The 22,241-nt window shown below is 71.9% G+C and overlaps 1 protein-coding gene across 1 annotated transcript; it reads left to right on the forward strand.

Moving 5' to 3' along the window:
• The first annotated feature begins 178 nt into the window (after window positions 1–178).
• Window positions 179–21,132, forward strand: CLIC1 (chloride intracellular channel 1). The gene is made up of 6 exons (XM_075017697.1): window positions 179–369; window positions 6,147–6,256; window positions 6,680–6,805; window positions 7,265–7,371; window positions 7,803–7,984; window positions 20,853–21,132. The coding sequence occupies exons 1-6, from the start codon at window positions 331–333 to the stop codon at window positions 21,012–21,014; spliced, it is 726 nt and encodes a 241-aa protein (XP_074873798.1). The 5' UTR covers window positions 179–330; the 3' UTR covers window positions 21,015–21,132.
• Window positions 21,133–22,241: the final 1,109 nt, after the last annotated feature.

Raw genomic sequence — 22,241 nt, forward strand, 5'->3', positions numbered from 1 at the left:
GAGGAGGGGTGGGGGGTGGTGGGCAGAGGGGGAGGGGCAGGGGAGGGGGCAGGGCTTGCAGGAGAGACCCCCCCCCAGCCCCCGCCCCGGCTCTGTCCCCTCCCGGTGACTCACCCTTTCCCTCCCTCTCTTCCTGGGTGGGGCCGGCGGGGGAGGACCCATCGCTCCGGATCTGCAGCGCGTCGCGCCCAGTTCCCCGCACGGCGTCCGAAGTGAAGTGGGAGCGACCCGCATCCCCCGGCGCCGTCTCCCGCCCCGTGGGGGAGCCTTGAAACGCGCCCGGCCGCGGAGCGGGGGGAGTTATCCGTTTCCAGCTCCCCCGGCCGGACCATGGCGGAAGAGCAGCCGCAGGTGGAGCTGTTCGTCAAGGTAAGGGGGTGTGGGGAGTCACTCCGCATCCAGCCCGGCGCAGCGGGGGGCCGGAAAACGGGGCGGGCCGGGCCCGGCCGTGCTGTACCATGCCGGAGAGTGAAACTTCGGGAAAAGGGGGTGGGGCGAGACAACACCCCCCCAGCCCTCTTGAGCCCCCCGGCCTGTGGGGCGCTCCAGTTGGGGGTCCAACTTCTCTGTCTCCTGGGAGTTGGGAACCTCCTGCCCCCTCTTTGACCCCCTGTTGTCTGCCCCCCATGGTCCCTGTTCACACCCCTCTGCCCTCTTTTCACACCCTCCTTCCCTGTGTTCACACCCCTCTGCCCCTGTTCACACCCTGCTCCCCGTGTTCACACTCCTCTGTCCCCCACAGCCCTTGGCTCCTGGGCCCTGCCTTCCCAGCCTCCCCCCCCCATGCCTAGTGTTCCCCCTGGCGGGGTGGCCTGGGCTGAGATGGGCCCCCAGATGCCTGGCCCCACCCACCAGCCCTGGGTGCTGCTGCCTGGGCTGGGCACAGTTGTCGGGTGCCATGTTAGGGGGATGAAAGTTGCCCCACAGCTGCCAACTACCCGGCCCTGCCCCCTCACTCTGCAAACGCCCAGCTTGTCTTCAGGGCTCTTTCTGGGGGTGGGGGGGAACGTGGGAACATCCGGCGCAGCTTCCTCCCTTGGCGTGGGGCCCCAAAACTGAAACCGTTTCCTTGTCTGCAGCAACCCTCCTGACTCTGACGCTCCCCCGCCACCTATCCCACCCCCAGGCGGAACCTGTGGGGCTTCCCTTCCTCTGTGGGCGTGCAGGCCTGGCCTTTGGGGGGGAGGCGGGAAAGTCAGCCCCCACAGCCTGTCCCTGGGTCGTCAGCATTCCCCCCGCAGGCAGGTTCAGTTCAGCCCCGACCCGGTCCCCGCACACTGACACCTCGCTGTGCGGCCCAGCACCTCCCCAGCTGTGCCGCACTCGGGGCCGAATTTCTGCAAAACACACTGGGAAATCCCTCCATTTCTGGCTCCTGGTGCTCATCTGATCTGGATCCGGCTGAGGCCTGGCCAGTCCTGAGCTAAACCCTGCAGCCTGAGTTAGAAACACCCAGCGGCCTGCACCCGGCTCCCCTCCCAGGGAAAAACCACCTCGTTTTCCACCCCACCTGCTCTGACTTCAGCCTCTGCCGCTGACAGTCTGAGGGCAGCCGGGTTCGCCTGGAATGTCAGAACCACCGACCCGGTGCAGATACGGACCCATCTCCTGGGCTGTGAGCTTTCGTGGGGAAACCTCTTCGGCCACTCCTGGCAGGTCTGGATTCTTGGCCTTGCTTCATTCGGACACCTGCTGCCAGGGCTGGCTCCCAGCACCCTGGAAATCTCCCCGCGGGTGCCCCATGTCACCCGAGGGACCTGGCTTCTCTGCCCCATCAACAGCTGCCAAGGTTTGAAATCCGAGCAAAAAGGGCCATTTCCAACGGCCAGGGCTGAAAAACACCCACGTTTGGGCCAGTTCAAACCTTGTCCTCTTCTGAACCCTCCATGGGCTGGCCAGCTGAGGGCCCAGCCCAAGGCCGGTTGGCCTCGCAAACCTGGGCATGGTCCTTCGAACACGTGGCCACGAGCCCTTCGGAGAACCAACGTCTGGCCGAAGCCGCGCGGTGCGAGGAGACGTTTGTGGGAGAATCCCGCCTTGTCGGGGGGATAAGGAACGCCCCGGATTCATCAGCCACCTGGCGCGGAGCTGCTCCAGGTGGCCCGATGGAGGACAGGCCGGGAAGTCCCTGTTTCCACGCAGGGGAAATACACCCGGTTTTCTGCATCAAAAATTCCTTCCGGGAGGTGTCGATTTCCTGACGTTTCGGTGCCGGCCTGAGAAACTGAGGGGGGAAAGTCGTGGCGCTGCCCAGTGTTCCATGTTAGCGCTCTGGGACGGGCGCAGTCGGCTGGTGGCGGGGCCCTGCCTGCGGGCTGGAACAAGGCACAGAGCGCAGCGCATCACTCGGAAAGGAGCCACACATTTGGGTTTCCGCTCGGTGGATTTCCAGGCGGCCGGACGTGGAGCCTTTTGGCAGGAGGACGGTTCAGGCGCCAGTTTCCCCGGGAGTTAAGAGCCATTTGAACCGGCGCTGCTGGTCAGACGCGCTCGTCGTGTGGTGGATCTTGGAGCGGCTGCCGGGCCAGAGCTGCTACCTCGAGTATTGCCGACTGGAGCGATCGCGCTGGCCCGCCTCTCCCCGTCACCCGGCCCGGCCCGGCCTGGCCCGGCTCTCCCGTCACTTGGCCCAGATTGGGCTTCCCATGCGGCCCCCTGGCTCAACTCAGCTCTCCCCATCGCCTGGCCTGGCTCTCCCCATCACTTGGCCCAGATCGGGCTTCCCACGCGGCTGCCCGGCCCGGCTCAGCTCTCGCCATCACCTAGCCTGGCTCGCCCCATCACTCAGCCCGGCCCAGGTCAGGGTTCCCGCCTGGCCCAGAGCGCCGAGGCCCTGGATAACGCTGCAGCGGGAGGAGCAGCTCGGGGACCACGTGCTTGGGCAGAGGCTGGAACGGCCCCCCGGGGGACATGGCACAGCGGTGAGGGCCAGAACCCGGACACTGGGAGACGTTTGACTGGGGAGAAGCTCTGGGACGCAGCGGGCGAGGCGGCTTCTTGGCATAGCTGGGCTCTGCCTCCTTCCTCCTCCGCCGGCTCTCAGGGGCTGAGGGGCACCACCAGCGCCTGCTCTCCTCAGGCCCTGTGCTCCTGAGCCCCGCCAGGCTGCATCTCAGCCCCACCGAAATCCAGCCAGCGACCAACCCCACAGGGCTCCCTTCCTGCTCTGCTGTGAGCTGGGTCCAGCTTCCTCTTCCTTCCTGTCTGTCTGTGTCTGCCGAGGGCGGGCGGGCTGGCTGGCTTTCTCTCTCTCTGTTGGCCTAGCCGGGCTGGGCAGGGCAGGGCAGGAGGGATGTCTGTGCCCGGCTGGGCCCTGTGGTTTCCCAGCTCCTGCACTGCCCTGGGTGTGTGGGTGCTGGGGGTGTGTGTGTGTGTGTCAGCGCTGGGTGCGGTGGCCGGGTTGTTAAATTACCTGCTGTGTTGCCCACAGATGCCTTCTGTGGATTGAGGTGGGGCCAGGAGAGGGAAAAGCAACAGAACACCTGGGTTCTCTCCTGAGCTCTCTGGGCACAGTGGTGCCTCTTGGCTTGAAGTGGGAGGGGGCTGGGAGCCAGGACTCCTGGGTTCTCCCAGCACAGGGAGGGCGGTGGGGGCTGGTGGTTAGAGCAGGGGCTGGGAGCCAGGACTCCTGGGTTCACCCCAGCTATGGGAGGACAGCGGGGGCTGGTGGTTAGAGCAGGGGCCGGGAGCCAGGACTCCTGGGTTCACCCCAGCTATGGGAGGGCAGCGGGGGCTGGTGGTTAGAGCAGGGGCTGGGAGCCAGGACTCCTGGGTTGTCTCCGTCGCTTGGGGAGGGCAGCGGGGGCTGGTGGTTAGAGCAGGGGGCTGGGAGCCAGGACTCTTTCCTGGAGCTGGGAGGGGATGACCCTGGGCAAGTTGCAGGATCGCTCTGTGCCTCGGTTTCCCCACTGCATGGATCCTGGCTGTGGGGTGTGTCTGGGTCAGGGGCTCTCACACCTCGTTGCATGCCATCCTCCTGGGAACAAAGTTAACCCCCGATCCCGGAGGGGTCCGATAGGTGAGTGCCTGAGCCCAGCACGCCAGGGGGGTGATGGGAGAACCCCAGGGATTCAGACCCTGGCCCGGGGCCTAGAACTGGGCCCCAGGAGGTCCTACACCAGCTGCAATCTGCCAGGCAGTCGGTGACCATGGCTGGCCGGGCCGGGCCTGGCCTCCCCCACCCCCATGGGACAGAGCAGTACATGGTGCCGGGGGGGGACCATGATCCTGGGGACGCCCCCTGCTGCCCCCCTACAGCCCAGCACCCTCTTCCTGCCCCCCCAGCACAGCACCCCATCCTGCCCCCCCAGGTCCCTTCAGCCCGGTGCCCCCTGCCAGCCGTCCCCCCAGCAGACGGCCAAGTGGGGGTGCAGAGGGCAGGGGTGGACGGGCCCCAAGCACAGAGCCCTAAAGAGCCTGCCTGGGGCAGGTTGATTCAGCGGTTCCTGGCTCTGCCTGGCCAGATTGTGCCCAGGAAGGGCGAGTTTCCCCATCCAAGCCTCCCTACCTCCCCTGCGTCTCTCCCGGAGGGCGTAGGGATGGGGGGCGTTATGCGGCCTGGGGGGTGTCGTCCAGACATAGGCCTGGGGTTTCTTGTCTTGTGCTGTGGGGCAGTGGAGGGATTCGGGGTGCAGCACGCCGGCCCAGGCAGAGAGGGGTGGAACGAGGGTATGGGGCATTGTCGTGGGGATTTGAGGACCAGGCGAGGATGGGCACTGGGGGGGCAGGGAATGAGCATGTGGGGCAGAACACAGAGGATAGTCAAAGGGGAATCGCTGCAGCTTGCTATATTATAGGGCATATGAGACACACACACCCAGCCCTGCTGGTGCCCTCGCACCATACCCCAGCAACTGGGCCCCTGTCCTGGGACTGGGACGCAGACCCTCCCCTCGGTCCTTACCTGGAGACAGCTAGTTACTGAACACAGAACCCAGGAGTCCTGGTTCCCACCCCCTGCTCTGACCACCAGCGCTCACTGCCCAGGAGAGAACCCAGGAGTCCTGGCTCCTGGCCCCCCCGCTCTAACCACCAGCTCCCACTGCCCTCCCAGTGCCGGGGAGAACCCAGGAGTCCTGGTTCCCACCCCCTGCTCTGACCACCAGCCCTCACTGCCCGGGAGAGAACCCAGGAGTCCTGGCTCCCAGCCCCTTCCCCACTTTAACCACCAGCTCACACAGCGCTGGGGAGAACCCAGGAGTCGGGCTCCCTGGGCCCGGCCTGTGTTTGCCGGCGGTGGCTGTTGCTGTTGGCGCGGTGAGGGTCGGGTGTGTCTCGCTCTGCCCAGCGCTGGGCGGGTGTGCTGTTTCTCCATGGCGACTGGTTATGCCTGTCACCCGGCCATGGGTGTGACCAGCTGGAGGTGTTATGGGGGCGGGGGGGGCTGTCAGCTGAGCTGCCACTTTGCGGGTGTGTCCGTCACCTGGGTTGCCATTGGTGGGGCTGGGTGGTCATCTCCGTAGCAACCAGCAGGTGTCTCTGGGGGCAGGTGGAAGGGGTGGGTGGGAAGCAGCTGCCTAGCAACCGGGTCCACCTGGTGGGGTGAAGGGGGTTGCCGGGCGTCACCCTGGCGACGGGCTGCGGCCTGGCTGATGTTGGCAACAGGCAGCAGGATGTGGCCGGGGAGCTGGGATCCAGTTCCCAGTCGGGGGGCGGGTCTGGGACCCGGGTCTGGGGTCAGGTTCACCCTTGTGTGGACCCCCTGCGCTCCCTCCCCTGGGGGGCCCCCTTGTGCAACTCCCCTGGGCCCCACCTCTCCTCTCCTGCCCACCACAGACACCCCTCCCCCACCCCCTGCCCCCCACAGCTCCCTCCCCTGCCCCCCACGACTCCCTTCCCCCACCTCCTGCCCCCCACAGAGACCACAGGGGGCGCTGGGGCCAGGAGTGCAGCTGGGGGGGCTGCACGGGGGATCCCCGCCATAGGCCCTATGGAGCTGGTGCGCGTCGCCCTCTGGTGGTCCCGGTGGAACTGCAGCTCTGCAGCTCCCCCCGAGCCCCGCTCTGGGATGTACAGCGCTGGACACTCCCTGGCAGGGGTAGCTGGTCCTGGGCCCCGGCCAAGGCGGGGGTCGGACTTCCGGGGGGGCGGGGGGGCCTCTGGGATGGGGGCTGGGGGCAGCGGCTGATCCCCCCTCTCTGTGCCAGGCCGGCAGCGATGGCGCCAAGATTGGTAACTGCCCCTTCTCCCAGCGGCTCTTCATGGTGCTCTGGCTCAAGGGCGTCACCTTCAACGTCACCACCGTGGACACCAAGAGGTGAGGACGGGGGCACCCCACAGCCCCTGCCCCATAGCCCCCTGCCCCACAGCCCCCAGGGGCTCCTTGCTCCCACCTCACAGCCCCCAGGGGCTCCTTGCTCCCGCCCCACAGCCCCCAGGGGTTCCTTGCTCCCACCTCACAGCTCCTGCCCCACAGCCCCCAGGGGCTCCTTGCTCCCACCTCACAGCTCCTGCCCCCAGCCCCCCTGGGGCCCCTCACTCCCATCCCACAGCCCCCCGGTGACCCTCGCTCCCAACCCACAACCCCTCAGTGTCCGTTGTTCCCGCGCCACAGCCTCCCATGGCCCCTCACTCCTGCCCCACAGCCCCCCGGCACACCTCATTCCTGCCCCACAGCCCCTCTCCCACAGACCCCCAGTGCCCCTCCCTCCCGACCCGCAGCCCCCGTCTCTCGCGGCAGGAGGACGGAGACGGTGCAGAAGCTGTGTCCGGGGGGGCAGCTGCCTTTCCTGATGTACGGGAACGAGGTTCGCACCGACACCAACAAGATCGAGGAGTTCCTGGAGGAGGTTCTCTGCCCCCCCAAGTACGTGCCAGCAGCCCGTGGCAGGGAGTTCCACTGGCCACGAGACCTCTAGGGGGTGTTCAGGGTCAGGGCAGCTGGGGGCTCCAGGCTGGGCAGTGTGAGGTGGGGGGGGCCTGGGCTGGACAGAAGTAGGAGGGGTCAGGTTTGGGGTCCGAGGTGTGTGCGGGGGCCTTAGGCCAGTGGTGCAAGGGGGGGCCCTGGGCTGGGCAGTGTTGGGGGTCGGGCTGGGCAGGGTGAGGGGGCCAGGTCGGGCAGCGTTGGGGGGCCAGGCTGGGCTGGGCAGAGTGAGGGGGTCGGGCTGGGCAGTGTCGGGGGGCTGAGCTGGGCAGCGTGAGGGGTCCGGGTCGGGCAGTGTTGGGGGGCCAGGCTGGGCTGGGCAGGGTGAAGGGGTCGGGCTGGCCAGTGGGGGGCGGCTCCGGGATGGGCAGTTGGAAACCTCCTGCCGGCCTCTCCCCCCAGGTTCCCCCGCTTGGCTGCCCGGAACCCCGAGTCCAACACGGCCGGCCTGGACGTCTTCTCCAAGTTCTCTGCCTACATCAAGAACTCCAACCCGGCCCAGGACCCCGGTGAGGGGCATCCCCTGGATGGATGGGGTGGGGGTGGGGGGAATCTCCTCTCCTCATTGGCTGCCCCAGCCCGGACTCTGCCTTTCCATTGGCTGCCTCCTGGTCTGAGCCCCAGCAACCCCTAACGCCACCTTGGCACTCATTGGTTGGCTTCCTTCTTCCCTTGGTTATCATTGGTTGCCTTTTAGCTCCCATAATCCTCTCCCCCATTTCCATTGGCTGCCCCTCTGTACTCTCTTGTGACTGGCTGGCTGCCGTGCCCTGGATTCCCATTGGTGGCTGTTTGCCCCGTTCTGTTGATCGTCCCTTCTGATAGGCTGCTCTTCATCTCTGCTCTGTTCTCATTGGCTGTCTCTCCCGGTTTGTCCTGCCTCCTCCCTTCCGATTGGCTGTCCTGCCTTGGCCTCCGGCTCTGATTGGCTGCCGCGCAGTGCTGGAGAAGGGGCTGCTGAAGGCACTGAAGGTGCTGGATGATTACCTGGTGACGCCGCTGCCGGACGAGGTGGACGAGACGAGCGCGGAGGACGAGGGCCGCTCGCAGCGCAAGTTCCTAGATGGGGACGAGCTGACGCTGGCCGACTGCAACCTGCTGCCCAAGCTGCACATCCTGCAGGTGGGTCGGGGCCGGGCACCACCAGGGGGCACCACTGAGAGCCCCAGCCCCAGCGCAGTGCTGGGAACGGCCACCAGGGGGCGCCAGCGGGAGCCCCTGCCCCAGCGAAGTGCCGGCAATGGCCACCAGGGGGCGCTAGCGGGAGCCCCAGCCCCAACGCAGTTCCGGGAATGGCCACCAGGGAGCGCCAGCGTGAGCCCCAGCCCCAGCGAAGTGCTGGCAATGGCCACCAGGGGCCGCTAGCGGGAGCCCCAGCCCCAGCGCAGTCCCGGGAATGGCCATCGGGGGACGCCAGCCGGAGCCCGGGCCCCAGCGCAGTGCCGGAAATGGCCACCAGGGGGAACCGGCCGGAGCCCCAGCGCAGTGGCGGGAGTGGCCACCACGGGGCGCCAGTGGGAGCCCAAGCCCCAGCGCAGTGCCGGGAATGGCCATAGGGGGGCGCCAGGCGGAGCCCCAGCCCCAGCCCCAGCGCAGTGCCGGGAGCGGCCACCAGGGGCGCCAGCGGGAACCCCAGCCCCAGCACAGTGCCGGAATGGCCACCAGGGGGCGCCAGGCGGAGCCCCAGCAGAGTGCCAGGAATGGCCACCAGGGGGGCACCAGCGGGAGCCCCAGCCCCATTGCAGTGCCGGGAATGGCCACCAGGGGGGCACCAGCGGGAGCCCCAGCCCCATTGCACTGCCAGGAGTGGCCACCAGGGGGTGCTAGCGGGAGCCCCAGCCCCAACGCAGTTCCGGGAATGGCCACCAGGGAGCGCCAGCATGAGCCCCAGCCCCAGCGAAGTGCCGGCAATGGCCACCAGGGGGCGCCAGCGGGAGCCCCAGCCCCAGCGCAGTGCCGGTAATGGCCTCCAGGGGGCGCTAGCAGGAGCCCCAGCCCCAGCGCAGTGCCGGGAATGGCCACCGGGGGCGCCAGCGGGATCCCCAGCCCCAGCGCAGTGCCGGGAATGGCCACCGGGGGCGCCAGCGGGATCCCCAGCCCCAGCGCAGTGCCAGCAACGGCCACAAGGGGGCGTCAGGCGGAGCCCCAGCGCAGTCCCGGGAGCGGCCACCAGATGGCGCTAGGCGGAGCCCCAGCCCCAGCGCAGTGCCAGCAATGGCCACAAGGGGGCGCCAGCCTGAGCCCCAGCAGAGTGCCAGGAATGGCCACCAGGGGCGCCAGCGGGAACCCCAGCGCAGTGCCGGTAATGGCCTCCAGGGGGCGCTAGAAGAAGCCCCAGCCCCAGCGCAGTGCCGGGAATGGCCAGAGGGGGGCGCCAGCGGGAGACCCAGCCCCAGCGCAGTGCCGGGAATGGCCGTAGGGGGGCGCCAGGCGGAGCCCTAGCCCCAGCCCCAGCCCCAGCCCCAGCCCCAGCCCCAGCGCAGTGCCGGGAGCGGCCACCAGGGGGCGCCAGGCGGAGCCCCAGCCCCAGTGCAGTCCCGGGAGCGGCCACCAGGTGGCGCCAGGCGGAGCCCCAGCCCCAGCGCAGTGCCAGCAACGGCCACAAGGGAGCGCCAGCCTGAGCCCCAGCAGAGTGCCAGGAATGACCACCAGGTGGCGCCAGCGGGAGCCCCAGCACCAGCGCTGTGCCGGAATGGCCACCAGGGGGCGCCAGGCGGAGCCCCAGCCCCAGCGCAGTGCCAGCAACGGCCACAAGGGGGCGCCAGCCTGAGCCCCAGCAGAGTGCCAGGAATGACCACCAGGTGGCGCCAGCGGGAGCCCCAGCACCAGCGCTGTGCCGGAATGGCCACCAGGGGGCGCCAGGCGGAGCCCCAGCCCCAGCGCAGTGCCAGCAACGGCCACAAGGGGGCGCCAGCCTGAGCCCCAGCGCAGTCCCGGGAGCGGCCACCAGGTGGCGCCAGCGGGAGCCCCAGCCCCAGCGCTGTGCCGGGAATGGCCACCGGGGGACGCCAGGCGGAGCCCCAGCCCCAGCGCAGTCCCGGGAGCGGCCACCAGGTGGCGCCAGGCGGAGCCCCGACCCCAGCGCTGTGCCAGCAACGGCCACAAGGGGGCGCCAGCCTGAGCCCCAGCAGAGTGCCAGGAATGGCCACCAGGTGGCGCCAGCGGGAGCCCCAGCCCCAGCGCTGTGCCGGAATGGCCACCAGGGGGCGCCAGGCGGAGCCCCAGCCCGAGCGCAGTACCAGCAACGGCCACAAGGGGGCGCCAGCCTGAGCAGAGTGCCAGGAATGACCACCAGGTGGCGCCAGCGGGAGCCCCAGCCCCAGCGCAGTGCCAGCAACGGCCACAAGGGGGCGCCAGCCTGAGCCCCAGCAGCGTGCCAGGAATGACCACCAGGTGGCGCCAGCGGGAGCCCCAGCCCCAGCGCAGTCCCGGGAATGGCCACCGGGGGACGCCAGGCGGAGCCCCAGCCCCAGCGCAGTCCCGGGAGCGGCCACCAGGTGGCGCCAGGCGGAGCCCCAGCCCCAGCGCTGTGCCGGAATGGCCACCAGGTGGCGCCAGGCGGAGCCCCAGCCCTAGCGCAGTGCCGGGAATGGCCACCGGGGGGCGCCAGCCGGATCCCCAGCCCCAGCGCAGTCCCGGGAATGGCCACCAGGGGGCGCCAGGCGGAGCCCCAGCCCTAGCGCAGTCCCGGGAGCGGCCACCAGGTGGCGCCAGGCGGAGCCCCAGCCCCAGCGCAGTGCCAGCAATGGCCACAAGGGGGCGCCAGCCTGAGCCCCAGCAGAGTGCCAGGAATGGCCACCAGGGGCGCCAGCGGGAACCCCAGCGCAGTGCCGGTAATGGCCTCCAGGGGGCGCTAGAAGAAGCCCCAGCCCCAGCGCAGTGCCGGGAATGGCCAGAGGGGGGCGCCAGCGGGAGACCCAGCCCCAGCGCAGTGCCGGGAATGGCCGTAGGGGGGCGCCAGGCGGAGCCCCAGCCCCAGCCCCAGCCCCAGCCCCAGCCCCAGCCCCAGCGCAGTGCCGGGAGCGGCCACCAGGGGGCGCCAGGCGGAGCCCCAGCCCCAGTGCAGTCCCGGGAGCGGCCACCAGGTGGCGCCAGGCGGAGCCCCAGCCCCAGCGCAGTGCCAGCAACGGCCACAAGGGAGCGCCAGCCTGAGCCCCAGCAGAGTGCCAGGAATGACCACCAGGTGGCGCCAGCGGGAGCCCCAGCACCAGCGCTGTGCCGGAATGGCCACCAGGGGGCGCCAGGCGGAGCCCCAGCCCCAGCGCAGTGCCAGCAACGGCCACAAGGGGGCGCCAGCCTGAGCCCCAGCGCAGTCCCGGGAGCGGCCACCAGGTGGCGCCAGGCGGAGCCCCAGCCCCAGCGCTGTGCCGGAATGGCCACCAGGTGGCGCCAGGCGGAGCCCCAGCCCTAGCGCAGTGCCGGGAATGGCCACCGGGGGGCGCCAGCCGGATCCCCAGCCCCAGCGCAGTCCCGGGAATGGCCACCAGGGGGCGCCAGGCGGAGCCCCAGCCCCAGCGCAGTGCCAGCAACGGCCACAAGGGGGCGCCAGCCTGAGCCCCAGCAGAGTGCCAGGAATGGCCACCAGGTGGCGCCAGCGGGAGCCCCAGCCCCAGTGCAGTGCCGGGAATGGCCACCGGGTGGCGCCAGCGGGAGCCCCAGCCCCAGTGCAGTGCCGGGAATGGCCACCGGGTGGCGCCAGCGGGAGCCCCAGCCCCAGCGCAGTGCCGGTAATGGCCTCCAGGGGGCGCTAGCAGGAGCCCCAGCCCCAGTGCAGTGCCGACAATGGTCACCAGGGGGCGCTAGCGGGAGCCCCAGCCCCAGCGCAGTGCCGGTAATGGCCTCCAGGGGGCGCCAGCGGGAGCCCCAGCCCCAGCGCAGTGCCGGTAATGGCCTCCAGGGGGCGCTAGCAGGAGCCCCAGCCCCAGCGCAGTCCCGGGAATGGCCATCGGGGGACGCCAGCCGGAGCCCTGGCCCCAGCGCAGTGCCGGAAATGGCCACCAGGGGGAACCGGCCGGAGCCCCAGCGCAGTGCCGGGAATGGCCACCGGGGGCGCCGGCGGGATCCCCAGCCCCAGCGCAGTGCCGGGAATGGCCACCGGGGGCGCCAACCGGATCCCCAGCCCCAGCGCAGTGCCAGCAACGGCCACAAGGGGGCGTCACGCGGAGCCCCAGAGCAGTCCCGGGAGCGGCCACCAGATGGCGCTAGGCGGAGCCCCAGCCCCAGCGCAGTGCCAGCAATGGCCACAAGGGGGCGCCAGCCTGAGCCCCAGCAGAGTGCCAGGAATGGCCTCCAGGGGGCGCTAGCAGAAGCCCCAGCCCCAGCGCAGTGCCGGACATGGCCACCAGGGGGAACTAGCCGGAGCCCCAGCGCAGTGCCGGGAATGGCCAGAGGGGGGCGCCAGCGGGAGACCCAGCCCCAGCGCAGTGCCGGGAATGGCCATAGGGGGGCGCCAGCCGGATCCCCAGCCACAGCCACAGCGCTGTGCCGGAATGGCCACCAGGGGGCGACAGGCGGAACCCCAGCCCCAGCACAGTCCCGGGAGCGGCCACCAGGTGGCGCCAGGCGGAGCCCCAGCCCCAGCGCAGTGCCAGCAATGGCCACAAGGGGGCGCCAGCCTGAGCCCCAGCAGAGTGCCAGGAATGGCCACCAGGGGCGCCAGCGGGAACCCCAGCCCCAGCGCAGTGCCGGTAATGGCCTCCAGGGGGCGCTAGCAGAAGCCCCAGCCCCAGCGCAGTGCCGGACATGGCCACCAGGGGGAACTAGCCGGAGCCCCAGCGCAGTGCCGGGAGTGGCCACCCCGGGGCGCCAGCCCCAGCGCAGTGCCGGGAATGGCCAGAGTGGGGCGCCAGCGGGAGACCCAGCCCCAGCGCAGTGCCGGGAATGGCCATAGGGGGGCGCCAGGCGGAGCCCTAGCCCCAGCCCCAGCGCAGTGCCGGGAGCGGCCACCAGGGGGCGCCCCAGCCCCAGCGCTGTGCCGGGAATGGCCACCGGGGGGCGCCAGCCGGATCCCCAGCCCCAGCCCCAGCGCAGTCCCGGGAGCGGCCACCAGGTGGCGCCAGGCGGAGCCCCAGCCCCAGCGCAGTGCCAGCAACGGCCACAAGGGGGCGCCAGCCTGAGCCCCAGCGCAGTCCCGGGAGCGGCCACCAGGTGGCGCCAGCGGGAGCCCCAGCCCCAGCGCTGTGCCGGGAATGGCCACCGGGGGACGCCAGGCGGAGCCCCAGCCCCAGCGCAGTCCCGGGAGCGGCCACCAGGTGGCGCCAGGCGGAGCCCCGGCCCCAGCGCTGTGCCAGCAACGGCCACAAGGGGGCGCCAGCCTGAGCCCCAGCAGAGTGCCAGGAATGGCCACCAGGTGGCGCCAGCGGGAGCCCCAGCCCCAGCGCTGTGCCGGAATGGCCACCAGGGGGCGCCAGGCGGAGCCCCAGCCCGAGCGCAGTACCAGCAACGGCCACAAGGGGGCGCCAGCCTGAGCAGAGTGCCAGGAATGACCACCAGGTGGCGCCAGCGGGAGCCCCAGCCCCAGCGCAGTGCCAGCAACGGCCACAAGGGGGCGCCAGCCTGAGCCCCAGCAGCGTGCCAGGAATGACCACCAGGTGGCGCCAGCGGGAGCCCCAGCCCCAGCGCAGTGCCGGGAATGGCCACCGGGGGGCGCCAGCCGGATCCCCAGCCCCAGCGCAGTCCCGGGAATGGCCACCGGGGGACGCCAGGCGGAGCCCCAGCCCCAGTGCAGTCCCGGGAGCGGCCACCAGGTGGCGCCAGGCGGAGCCCCAGCCCCAGCGCTGTGCCGGAATGGCCACCAGGTGGCGCCAGGCGGAGCCCCAGCCCTAGCGCAGTGCCGGGAATGGCCACCGGGGGGCGCCAGCCGGATCCCCAGCCCCAGCGCAGTCCCGGGAATGGCCACCAGGGGGCGCCAGGCGGAGCCCCAGCCCCAGCGCAGTGCCAGCAACGGCCACAAGGGGGCGCCAGCCTGAGCCCCAGCAGAGTGCCAGGAATGGCCACCAGGTGGCGCCAGCGGGAGCCCCAGCCCCAGTGCAGTGCCGGGAATGGCCACCGGGTGGCGCCAGCGGGAGCCCCAGCCCCAGTGCAGTGCCGGGAATGGCCACCGGGTGGCGCCAGCGGGAGCCCCAGCCCCAGCGCAGTGCCGGTAATGGCCTCCAGGGGGCGCTAGCAGGAGCCCCAGCCCCAGTGCAGTGCCGACAATGGTCACCAGGGGGCGCTAGCGGGAGCCCCAGCCCCAGCGCAGTGCCGGTAATGGCCTCCAGGGGGCGCCAGCGGGAGCCCCAGCCCCAGCGCAGTGCCGGTAATGGCCTCCAGGGGGCGCTAGCAGGAGCCCCAGCCCCAGCGCAGTCCCGGGAATGGCCATCGGGGGACGCCAGCCGGAGCCCTGGCCCCAGCGCAGTGCCGGAAATGGCCACCAGGGGGAACCGGCCGGAGCCCCAGCGCAGTGCCGGGAATGGCCACCGGGGGCGCCGGCGGGATCCCCAGCCCCAGCGCAGTGCCGGGAATGGCCACCGGGGGCGCCAACCGGATCCCCAGCCCCAGCGCAGTGCCAGCAACGGCCACAAAAGGGGGCGTCACGCGGAGCCCCAGAGCAGTCCCGGGAGCGGCCACCAGATGGCGCTAGGCGGAGCCCCAGCCCCAGCGCAGTGCCAGCAATGGCCACAAGGGGGCGCCAGCCTGAGCCCCAGCAGAGTGCCAGGAATGGCCTCCAGGGGGCGCTAGCAGAAGCCCCAGCCCCAGCGCAGTGCCGGACATGGCCACCAGGGGGAACTAGCCGGAGCCCCAGCGCAGTGCCGGGAATGGCCAGAGGGGGGCGCCAGCGGGAGACCCAGCCCCAGCGCAGTGCCGGGAATGGCCATAGGGGGGCGCCAGCCGGATCCCCAGCCACAGCCACAGCGCTGTGCCGGAATGGCCACCAGGTGGCGCCAGGCGGAGCCCCAGCCCTAGCGCAGTGCCGGGAATGGCCACCGGGGGGCGCCAGCCGGATCCCCAGCCCCAGCGCAGTCCCGGGAATGGCCACCAGGGGGCGCCAGGCGGAGCCCCAGCCCCAGCGCAGTGCCAGCAACGGCCACAAGGGGGCGCCAGCCTGAGCCCCAGCAGAGTGCCAGGAATGGCCACCAGGTGGCGCCAGCGGGAGCCCCAGCCCCAGTGCAGTGCCGGGAATGGCCACCGGGTGGCGCCAGCGGGAGCCCCAGCCCCAGTGCAGTGCCGGGAATGGCCACCGGGTGGCGCCAGCGGGAGCCCCAGCCCCAGCGCAGTGCAGTGCCGACAATGGTCACCAGGGGGCGCTAGCGGGAGCCCCAGCCCCAGCGCAGTGCCGGTAATGGCCTCCAGGGGGCGCTAGCAGGAGCCCCAGCCCCAGCGCAGTCCCGGGAATGGCCATCGGGGGACGCCAGCCGGAGCCCTGGCCCCAGCGCAGTGCCGGAAATGGCCACCAGGGGGAACCAGCCGGAGCCCCAGCGCAGTGCCGGGAATGGCCACCGGGGGCGCCGGCGGGATCCCCAGCCCCAGCGCAGTGCCGGGAATGGCCACCGGGGGCGCCAACCGGATCCCCAGCCCCAGCGCAGTGCCAGCAACGGCCACAAGGGGGCGTCACGCGGAGCCCCAGAGCAGTCCCGGGAGCGGCCACCAGATGGCGCTAGGCGGAGCCCCAGCCCCAGCGCAGTGCCAGCAATGGCCACAAGGGGGCGCCAGCCTGAGCCCCAGCAGAGTGCCAGGAATGGCCTCCAGGGGGCGCTAGCAGAAGCCCCAGCCCCAGCGCAGTGCCGGACATGGCCACCAGGGGGAACTAGCCGGAGCCCCAGCGCAGTGCCGGGAATGGCCAGAGGGGGGCGCCAGCGGGAGACCCAGCCCCAGCGCAGTGCCGGGAATGGCCATAGGGGGGCGCCAGCCGGATCCCCAGCCACAGCCACAGCGCTGTGCCGGAATGGCCACCAGGGGGCGACAGGCGGAGCCCCAGCCCCAGCACAGTCCCGGGAGCGGCCACCAGGTGGCGCCAGGCGGAGCCCCAGCCCCAGCGCAGTGCCAGCAATGGCCACAAGGGGGCACCAGCCTGAGCCCCAGCAGAGTGCCAGGAATGGCCACCAGGGGCGCCAGCGGGAACCCCAGCCCCAGCGCAGTGCCGGTAATGGCCTCCAGGGGGCGCTAGCAGAAGCCCCAGCCCCAGCGCAGTGCCGGACATGGCCACCAGGGGGAACTAGCCGGAGCCCCAGCGCAGTGCCGGGAGTGGCCACCCCGGGGCGCCAGCCCCAGCGCAGTGCCGGGAATGGCCAGAGGGGGGCGCCAGCGGGAGACCCAGCCCCAGCGCAGTGCCGGGAATGGCCATAGGGGGGCGCCAGGCGGAGCCCTAGCCCCAGCCCCAGCGCAGTGCCGGGAGCGGCCACCAGGGGGCGCCCCAGCCCCAGCGCTGTGCCGGGAATGGCCACCGGGGGGCGCCAGCCGGATCCCCAGCCCCAGCCCCAGCGCAGTCCCGGGAGCGGCCACCAGGTGGCGCCAGGCGGAGCCCCAGCCCCAGCGCAGTGCCAGCAACGGCCACAAGGGGGCGCCAGCCTGAGCCCCAGCAGAGTGCCAGGAATGACCACCAGGGGGCGCCAGGCGGAGCCCCAGCCCCAGCGCAGTGCCAGCAACGGCCACAAGGGGGCGCCAGCCTGAGCCCCAGCGCAGTGCCAGGAATGACCACCAGGTGGCGCCAGCGGCAGCCCCAGCCCCAGCGCAGTGCCGGGAATGGCCACCGGGGGACGCCAGCCGGAGCCCCAGCGCAGTCCCGGGAGCGGCCACCAGGTGGCGCCAGGCGGGGCCCCAGCCCCAGTGCAGTGCCGGGAGCGGCCACCAGGTGGCGCCAGGCGGAGCCCCAGCCCCAGCGCAGTGCCAGCAACGGCCACAAGGAGGCGCCAGCCTGAGCCCCAGCAGAGTGCCAGGAATGGCCACCAGGTGGCGCCAGCGGGAGCCCCAGCCCCAGCGCAGTGCCGGGAATGGCCACCGGGTGGCGCCAGCCGGAGCCCCAGCCCCAGCGCAGTGCCGGGAATGGCCACCGGGTGGCGCCAGCGGGAGCCCCAGCCCCAGCGCAGTCCCGGGAGCGGCCACCAGGTGGCGCCAGGCGGAGCCCCAGCCCCAGCGCTGTGCCGGAATGGCCACCAGGTGGCGCCAGGCGGAGCCCCAGCCCTAGCGCAGTGCCGGGAATGGCCACCGGGGGGCGCCAGCCGGATCCCCAGCCCCAGCGCAGTCCCGGGAATGGCCACCAGGGGGCGCCAGGCGGAGCCCCAGCCCTAGCGCAGTCCCGGGAGCGGCCACCAGGTGGCGCCAGGCGGAGCCCCAGCCCCAGCGAAGTGCCAGCAACGGCCACAAGGGGGCGTCAGGCGGAGCCCCAGCGCAGTCCCGGGAGCGGCCAAGAGATGGCGCTAGGCGGAGCCCCAGCCCCAGCGCAGTGCCAGCAATGGCCACAAGGGGGCGCCAGCCTGAGCCCCAGCAGAGTGCCAGGAATGGCCACCAGGGGCGCCAGCGGGAACCCCAGCGCAGTGCCGGTAATGGCCTCCAGGGGGCGCTAGAAGAAGCCCCAGCCCCAGCGCAGTGCCGGGAATGGCCAGAGGGGGGCGCCAGCGGGAGACCCAGCCCCAGCGCAGTGCCGGGAATGGCCGTAGGGGGGCGCCAGGCGGAGCCCCAGCCCCAGCCCCAGCCCCAGCCCCAGCGCAGTGCCGGGAGCGGCCACCAGGGGGCGCCAGGCGGAGCCCCAGCCCCAGTGCAGTCCCGGGAGCGGCCACCAGGTGGCGCCAGGCGGAGCCCCAGCCCCAGCGCAGTGCCAGCAACGGCCACAAGGGAGCGCCAGCCTGAGCCCCAGCAGAGTGCCAGGAATGACCACCAGGTGGCGCCAGCGGGAGCCCCAGCACCAGCGCTGTGCCGGAATGGCCACCAGGGGGCGCCAGGCGGAGCCCCAGCCCCAGCGCAGTGCCAGCAACGGCCACAAGGGGGCGCCAGCCTGAGCCCCAGCGCAGTCCCGGGAGCGGCCACCAGGTGGCGCCAGCGGGAGCCCCAGCCCCAGCGCTGTGCCGGGAATGGCCACCGGGGGACGCCAGGCGGAGCCCCAGCCCCAGCGCAGTCCCGGGAGCGGCCACCAGGTGGCGCCAGGCGGAGCCCCGGCCCCAGCGCTGTGCCAGCAACGGCCACAAGGGGGCGCCAGCCTGAGCCCCAGCAGAGTGCCAGGAATGGCCACCAGGTGGCGCCAGCGGGAGCCCCAGCCCCAGCGCTGTGCCGGAATGGCCACCAGGTGGCGCCAGGCGGAGCCCCAGCCCTAGCGCAGTGCCGGGAATGGCCACCGGGGGGCGCCAGCCGGATCCCCAGCCCCAGCGCAGTCCCGGGAATGGCCACCAGGGGGCGCCAGGCGGAGCCCCAGCCCCAGCGCAGTGCCAGCAACGGCCACAAGGGGGCGCCAGCCTGAGCCCCAGCAGAGTGCCAGGAATGGCCACCAGGTGGCGCCAGCGGGAGCCCCAGCCCCAGTGCAGTGCCGGGAATGGCCACCGGGTGGCGCCAGCGGGAGCCCCAGCCCCAGTGCAGTGCCGGGAATGGCCACCGGGTGGCGCCAGCGGGAGCCCCAGCCCCAGCGCAGTGCCGGTAATGGCCTCCAGGGGGCGCTAGCAGGAGCCCCAGCCCCAGTGCAGTGCCGACAATGGTCACCAGGGGGCGCTAGCGGGAGCCCCAGCCCCAGCGCAGTGCCGGTAATGGCCTCCAGGGGGCGCCAGCGGGAGCCCCAGCCCCAGCGCAGTGCCGGTAATGGCCTCCAGGGGGCGCTAGCAGGAGCCCCAGCCCCAGCGCAGTCCCGGGAATGGCCATCGGGGGACGCCAGCCGGAGCCCTGGCCCCAGCGCAGTGCCGGAAATGGCCACCAGGGGGAACCGGCCGGAGCCCCAGCGCAGTGCCGGGAATGGCCACCGGGGGCGCCGGCGGGATCCCCAGCCCCAGCGCAGTGCCGGGAATGGCCACCGGGGGCGCCAACCGGATCCCCAGCCCCAGCGCAGTGCCAGCAACGGCCACAAGGGGGCGTCACGCGGAGCCCCAGAGCAGTCCCGGGAGCGGCCACCAGATGGCGCTAGGCGGAGCCCCAGCCCCAGCGCAGTGCCAGCAATGGCCACAAGGGGGCGCCAGCCTGAGCCCCAGCAGAGTGCCAGGAATGGCCTCCAGGGGGCGCTAGCAGAAGCCCCAGCCCCAGCGCAGTGCCGGACATGGCCACCAGGGGGAACTAGCCGGAGCCCCAGCGCAGTGCCGGGAATGGCCAGAGGGGGGCGCCAGCGGGAGACCCAGCCCCAGCGCAGTGCCGGGAATGGCCATAGGGGGGCGCCAGCCGGATCCCCAGCCACAGCCACAGCGCTGTGCCGGAATGGCCACCAGGGGGCGACAGGCGGAGCCCCAGCCCCAGCACAGTCCCGGGAGCGGCCACCAGGTGGCGCCAGGCGGAGCCCCAGCCCCAGCGCAGTGCCAGCAATGGCCACAAGGGGGCGCCAGCCTGAGCCCCAGCAGAGTGCCAGGAATGGCCACCAGGGGCGCCAGCGGGAACCCCAGCCCCAGCGCAGTGCCGGTAATGGCCTCCAGGGGGCGCTAGCAGAAGCCCCAGCCCCAGCGCAGTGCCGGACATGGCCACCAGGGGGAACTAGCCGGAGCCCCAGCGCAGTGCCGGGAGTGGCCACCCCGGGGCGCCAGCCCCAGCGCAGTGCCGGGAATGGCCAGAGGGGGGCGCCAGCGGGAGACCCAGCCCCAGCGCAGTGCCGGGAATGGCCATAGGGGGGCGCCAGGCGGAGCCCTAGCCCCAGCCCCAGCGCAGTGCCGGGAGCGGCCACCAGGGGGCGCCCCAGCCCCAGCGCTGTGCCGGGAATGGCCACCGGGGGGCGCCAGCCGGATCCCCAGCCCCAGCCCCAGCGCTGTGCCGGAATGGCCACTGGGGGGCGCCAGCCGGATCCCCAGCCCCAGCCCCAGCGCAGTCCCGGGAGCGGCCACCAGGTGGCGCCAGGCGGAGCCCCAGCCCCAGCGCAGTGCCAGCAACGGCCACAAGGGGGCGCCAGCCTGAGCCCCAGCAGAGTGCCAGGAATGACCACCAGGGGGCGCCAGGCGGAGCCCCAGCCCCAGCGCAGTGCCAGCAACGGCCACAAGGGGGCGCCAGCCTGAGCCCCAGCGCAGTGCCAGGAATGACCACCAGGTGGCGCCAGCGGCAGCCCCAGCCCCAGCGCAGTGCCGGGAATGGCCACCGGGGGACGCCAGCCGGAGCCCCAGCGCAGTCCCGGGAGCGGCCACCAGGTGGCGCCAGGCGGGGCCCCAGCCCCAGCGCAGTGCCGGGAGCGGCCACCAGGTGGCGCCAGGCGGAGCCCCAGCCCCAGCGCAGTGCCAGCAACGGCCACAAGGAGGCGCCAGCCTGAGCCCCAGCAGAGTGCCAGGAATGGCCACCAGGTGGCGCCAGCGGGAGCCCCAGCCCCAGCGCAGTGCCGGGAATGGCCACCGGGTGGCGCCAGCCGGAGCCCCAGCCCCAGCGCAGTGCCGGGAATGGCCACCGGGTGGCGCCAGCGGGAGCCCCAGCCCCAGCGCAGTGCCGGGAATGGCCACCGGGTGGCGCCAGCCGGAGCCCCAGCCCCAGCGCAGTGCCGGGAATGGCCACCGGGCGGCGCCAGACACAGTTTGGCACCGTGCCAAAGCTGGGGAGCTGTTGGAGGGCACCAGACACAGCCAAAGCCACAGTGGAGTAGGGGTGGGGGCGGCGGGGGGGCTCTCCCCTAGCAGGTGGGGTGGCCCCCGAGGCAGAGCCTGCAGCTGTGCGTCAGGCTGTTGGTGTGTCTGTTGGTCGGGCTGTAGGACCGGCTGCAGGGTTGTGGGTTGGGCCATCGGTTGTGCCGTGGGAGTGACGGTGGGTCGGGCCGCGGGTCGGGCTGCGAGTGCGGCTGTGGGTTGGGCTGTGGGTCGGGCCGCGGGCGTGTCCGTGGGTCCCAGGCCCGGCCTGAGCCGACCCCTCTCTGCCACAGGTGGTGTGTAAGAAGTACCGGGGCTTCACCATCCCCGAGGCGCTGCAGGGCGTCCACCGGTACCTGCGTCACGCCTACGCCCGCGAGGAGTTCGCCAGCACCTGCCCCGACGCTGAGGAGATCGAGCTGGCCTACGAGCAGGTGGCCAAAGCCCTGAAGTAGCCCCGGGCGCCCAGCGGGGCCGGCCATGAGCCGGGGGCCCGTGAGCTGGGGGGGGCCGTGCCCGGACGGGGCATTCGCTCGGGCATGTGAAACCTGGTAAATAAACCTGTAAAACTCCCCTGAGTGAAGTCTTGAGTCAGGGGAGGGGGCCCAGGTGTCCGGGCTGGCAGTGGGGGAGGGGCGCTGGGGGCAGGGGGGAATCCAGGCATCCGGGTCGGCAGTGCAGGGCTCACCCCTGGGGGCAGCTCCCCTCACAGCACCTGCCTTGGGACTGAGCCCACCTTGGGCCCTGGGGTAGGAATTTGGGGGGGGCAGGAGGGGGTTCAGCGGTTCTGATTGGGCGGTAGAGAACCGCAAAGCATCTGGGGCAGTTCTGAGCCACCTCATTGGCTGTGTATGGTCACATGGCTGGCACCAGGTGGGTGGGGCAGAGGCCTGCTGGTGTCAGGGGGTGGTTTCAAGGCACTGAGGGGAGCCTTGAAACACACAACTGCCATCCCACCACTCACACCAGCTCCAACTGTCTGCAGTGCCTCGGGGGTTTCACACCCCCCAATCAGTCACCTGGTGGGGTGGAGGTTTTAACCCCCAGCTGAGACCTGACAGCTCCTGCCATGTGCCAGCCGGCCGGGCCCTGCTCCCCAGCAGCCAGAGCCAGCAGTGTACCCGGCCCAGGGTGGAGTTTAGGGGCCTGTCTGTCCTCTCACTGCACCAAGCGTGTCTGGTCTGAGCCTGGGGGGCCACCAGCTGCTAATGACCCACATGCTGCTAATTAGCACTAGGGGGTGGGACCAGAGAATGGGGGGCTGGGAGCAGTGGGGGAGGAGGACAGGGGGCTGGGAGCTGGGGGGGAGGGGCTGGTGGGGCCCAGGCAGGGCCCAGGGGGATCCCCCAGCCCCGCCTCAGGCTGTGAAACCCACAGCGCCTGCCCCCCTCCCCCGGGCACTGCCAACCCCTGTCCCTGCAGCCCCCGGCCGCTGCTGCTACCCGCCCAGGCCAGAGCACCAGTAGAGGGTATATGACACATGGGCAGGGGGCACCAGCTGTGCCTGCTGCTGGCCTGGCCCCCGTGGCAGTTCTGGGCCGGGGAGGCGAGTCACAGGGGCGCTGTTACTGTTGGCAGCCCCCTGAGGAAGTCAGGGAGCCCCCGGATTTCTTCCCAGGGGCTTGGACCCTGGTGTGGCAGAGCCCCCTGCTGAGCTGTGGAGCGGCGGGGGGCAGGGCCGC

The sequence above is a fragment of the Carettochelys insculpta genome, chromosome 22, assembly GCF_033958435.1.
Source record: "Carettochelys insculpta isolate YL-2023 chromosome 22, ASM3395843v1, whole genome shotgun sequence".
NCBI classification, from domain to species: domain Eukaryota; kingdom Metazoa; phylum Chordata; order Testudines; family Carettochelyidae; genus Carettochelys; species Carettochelys insculpta.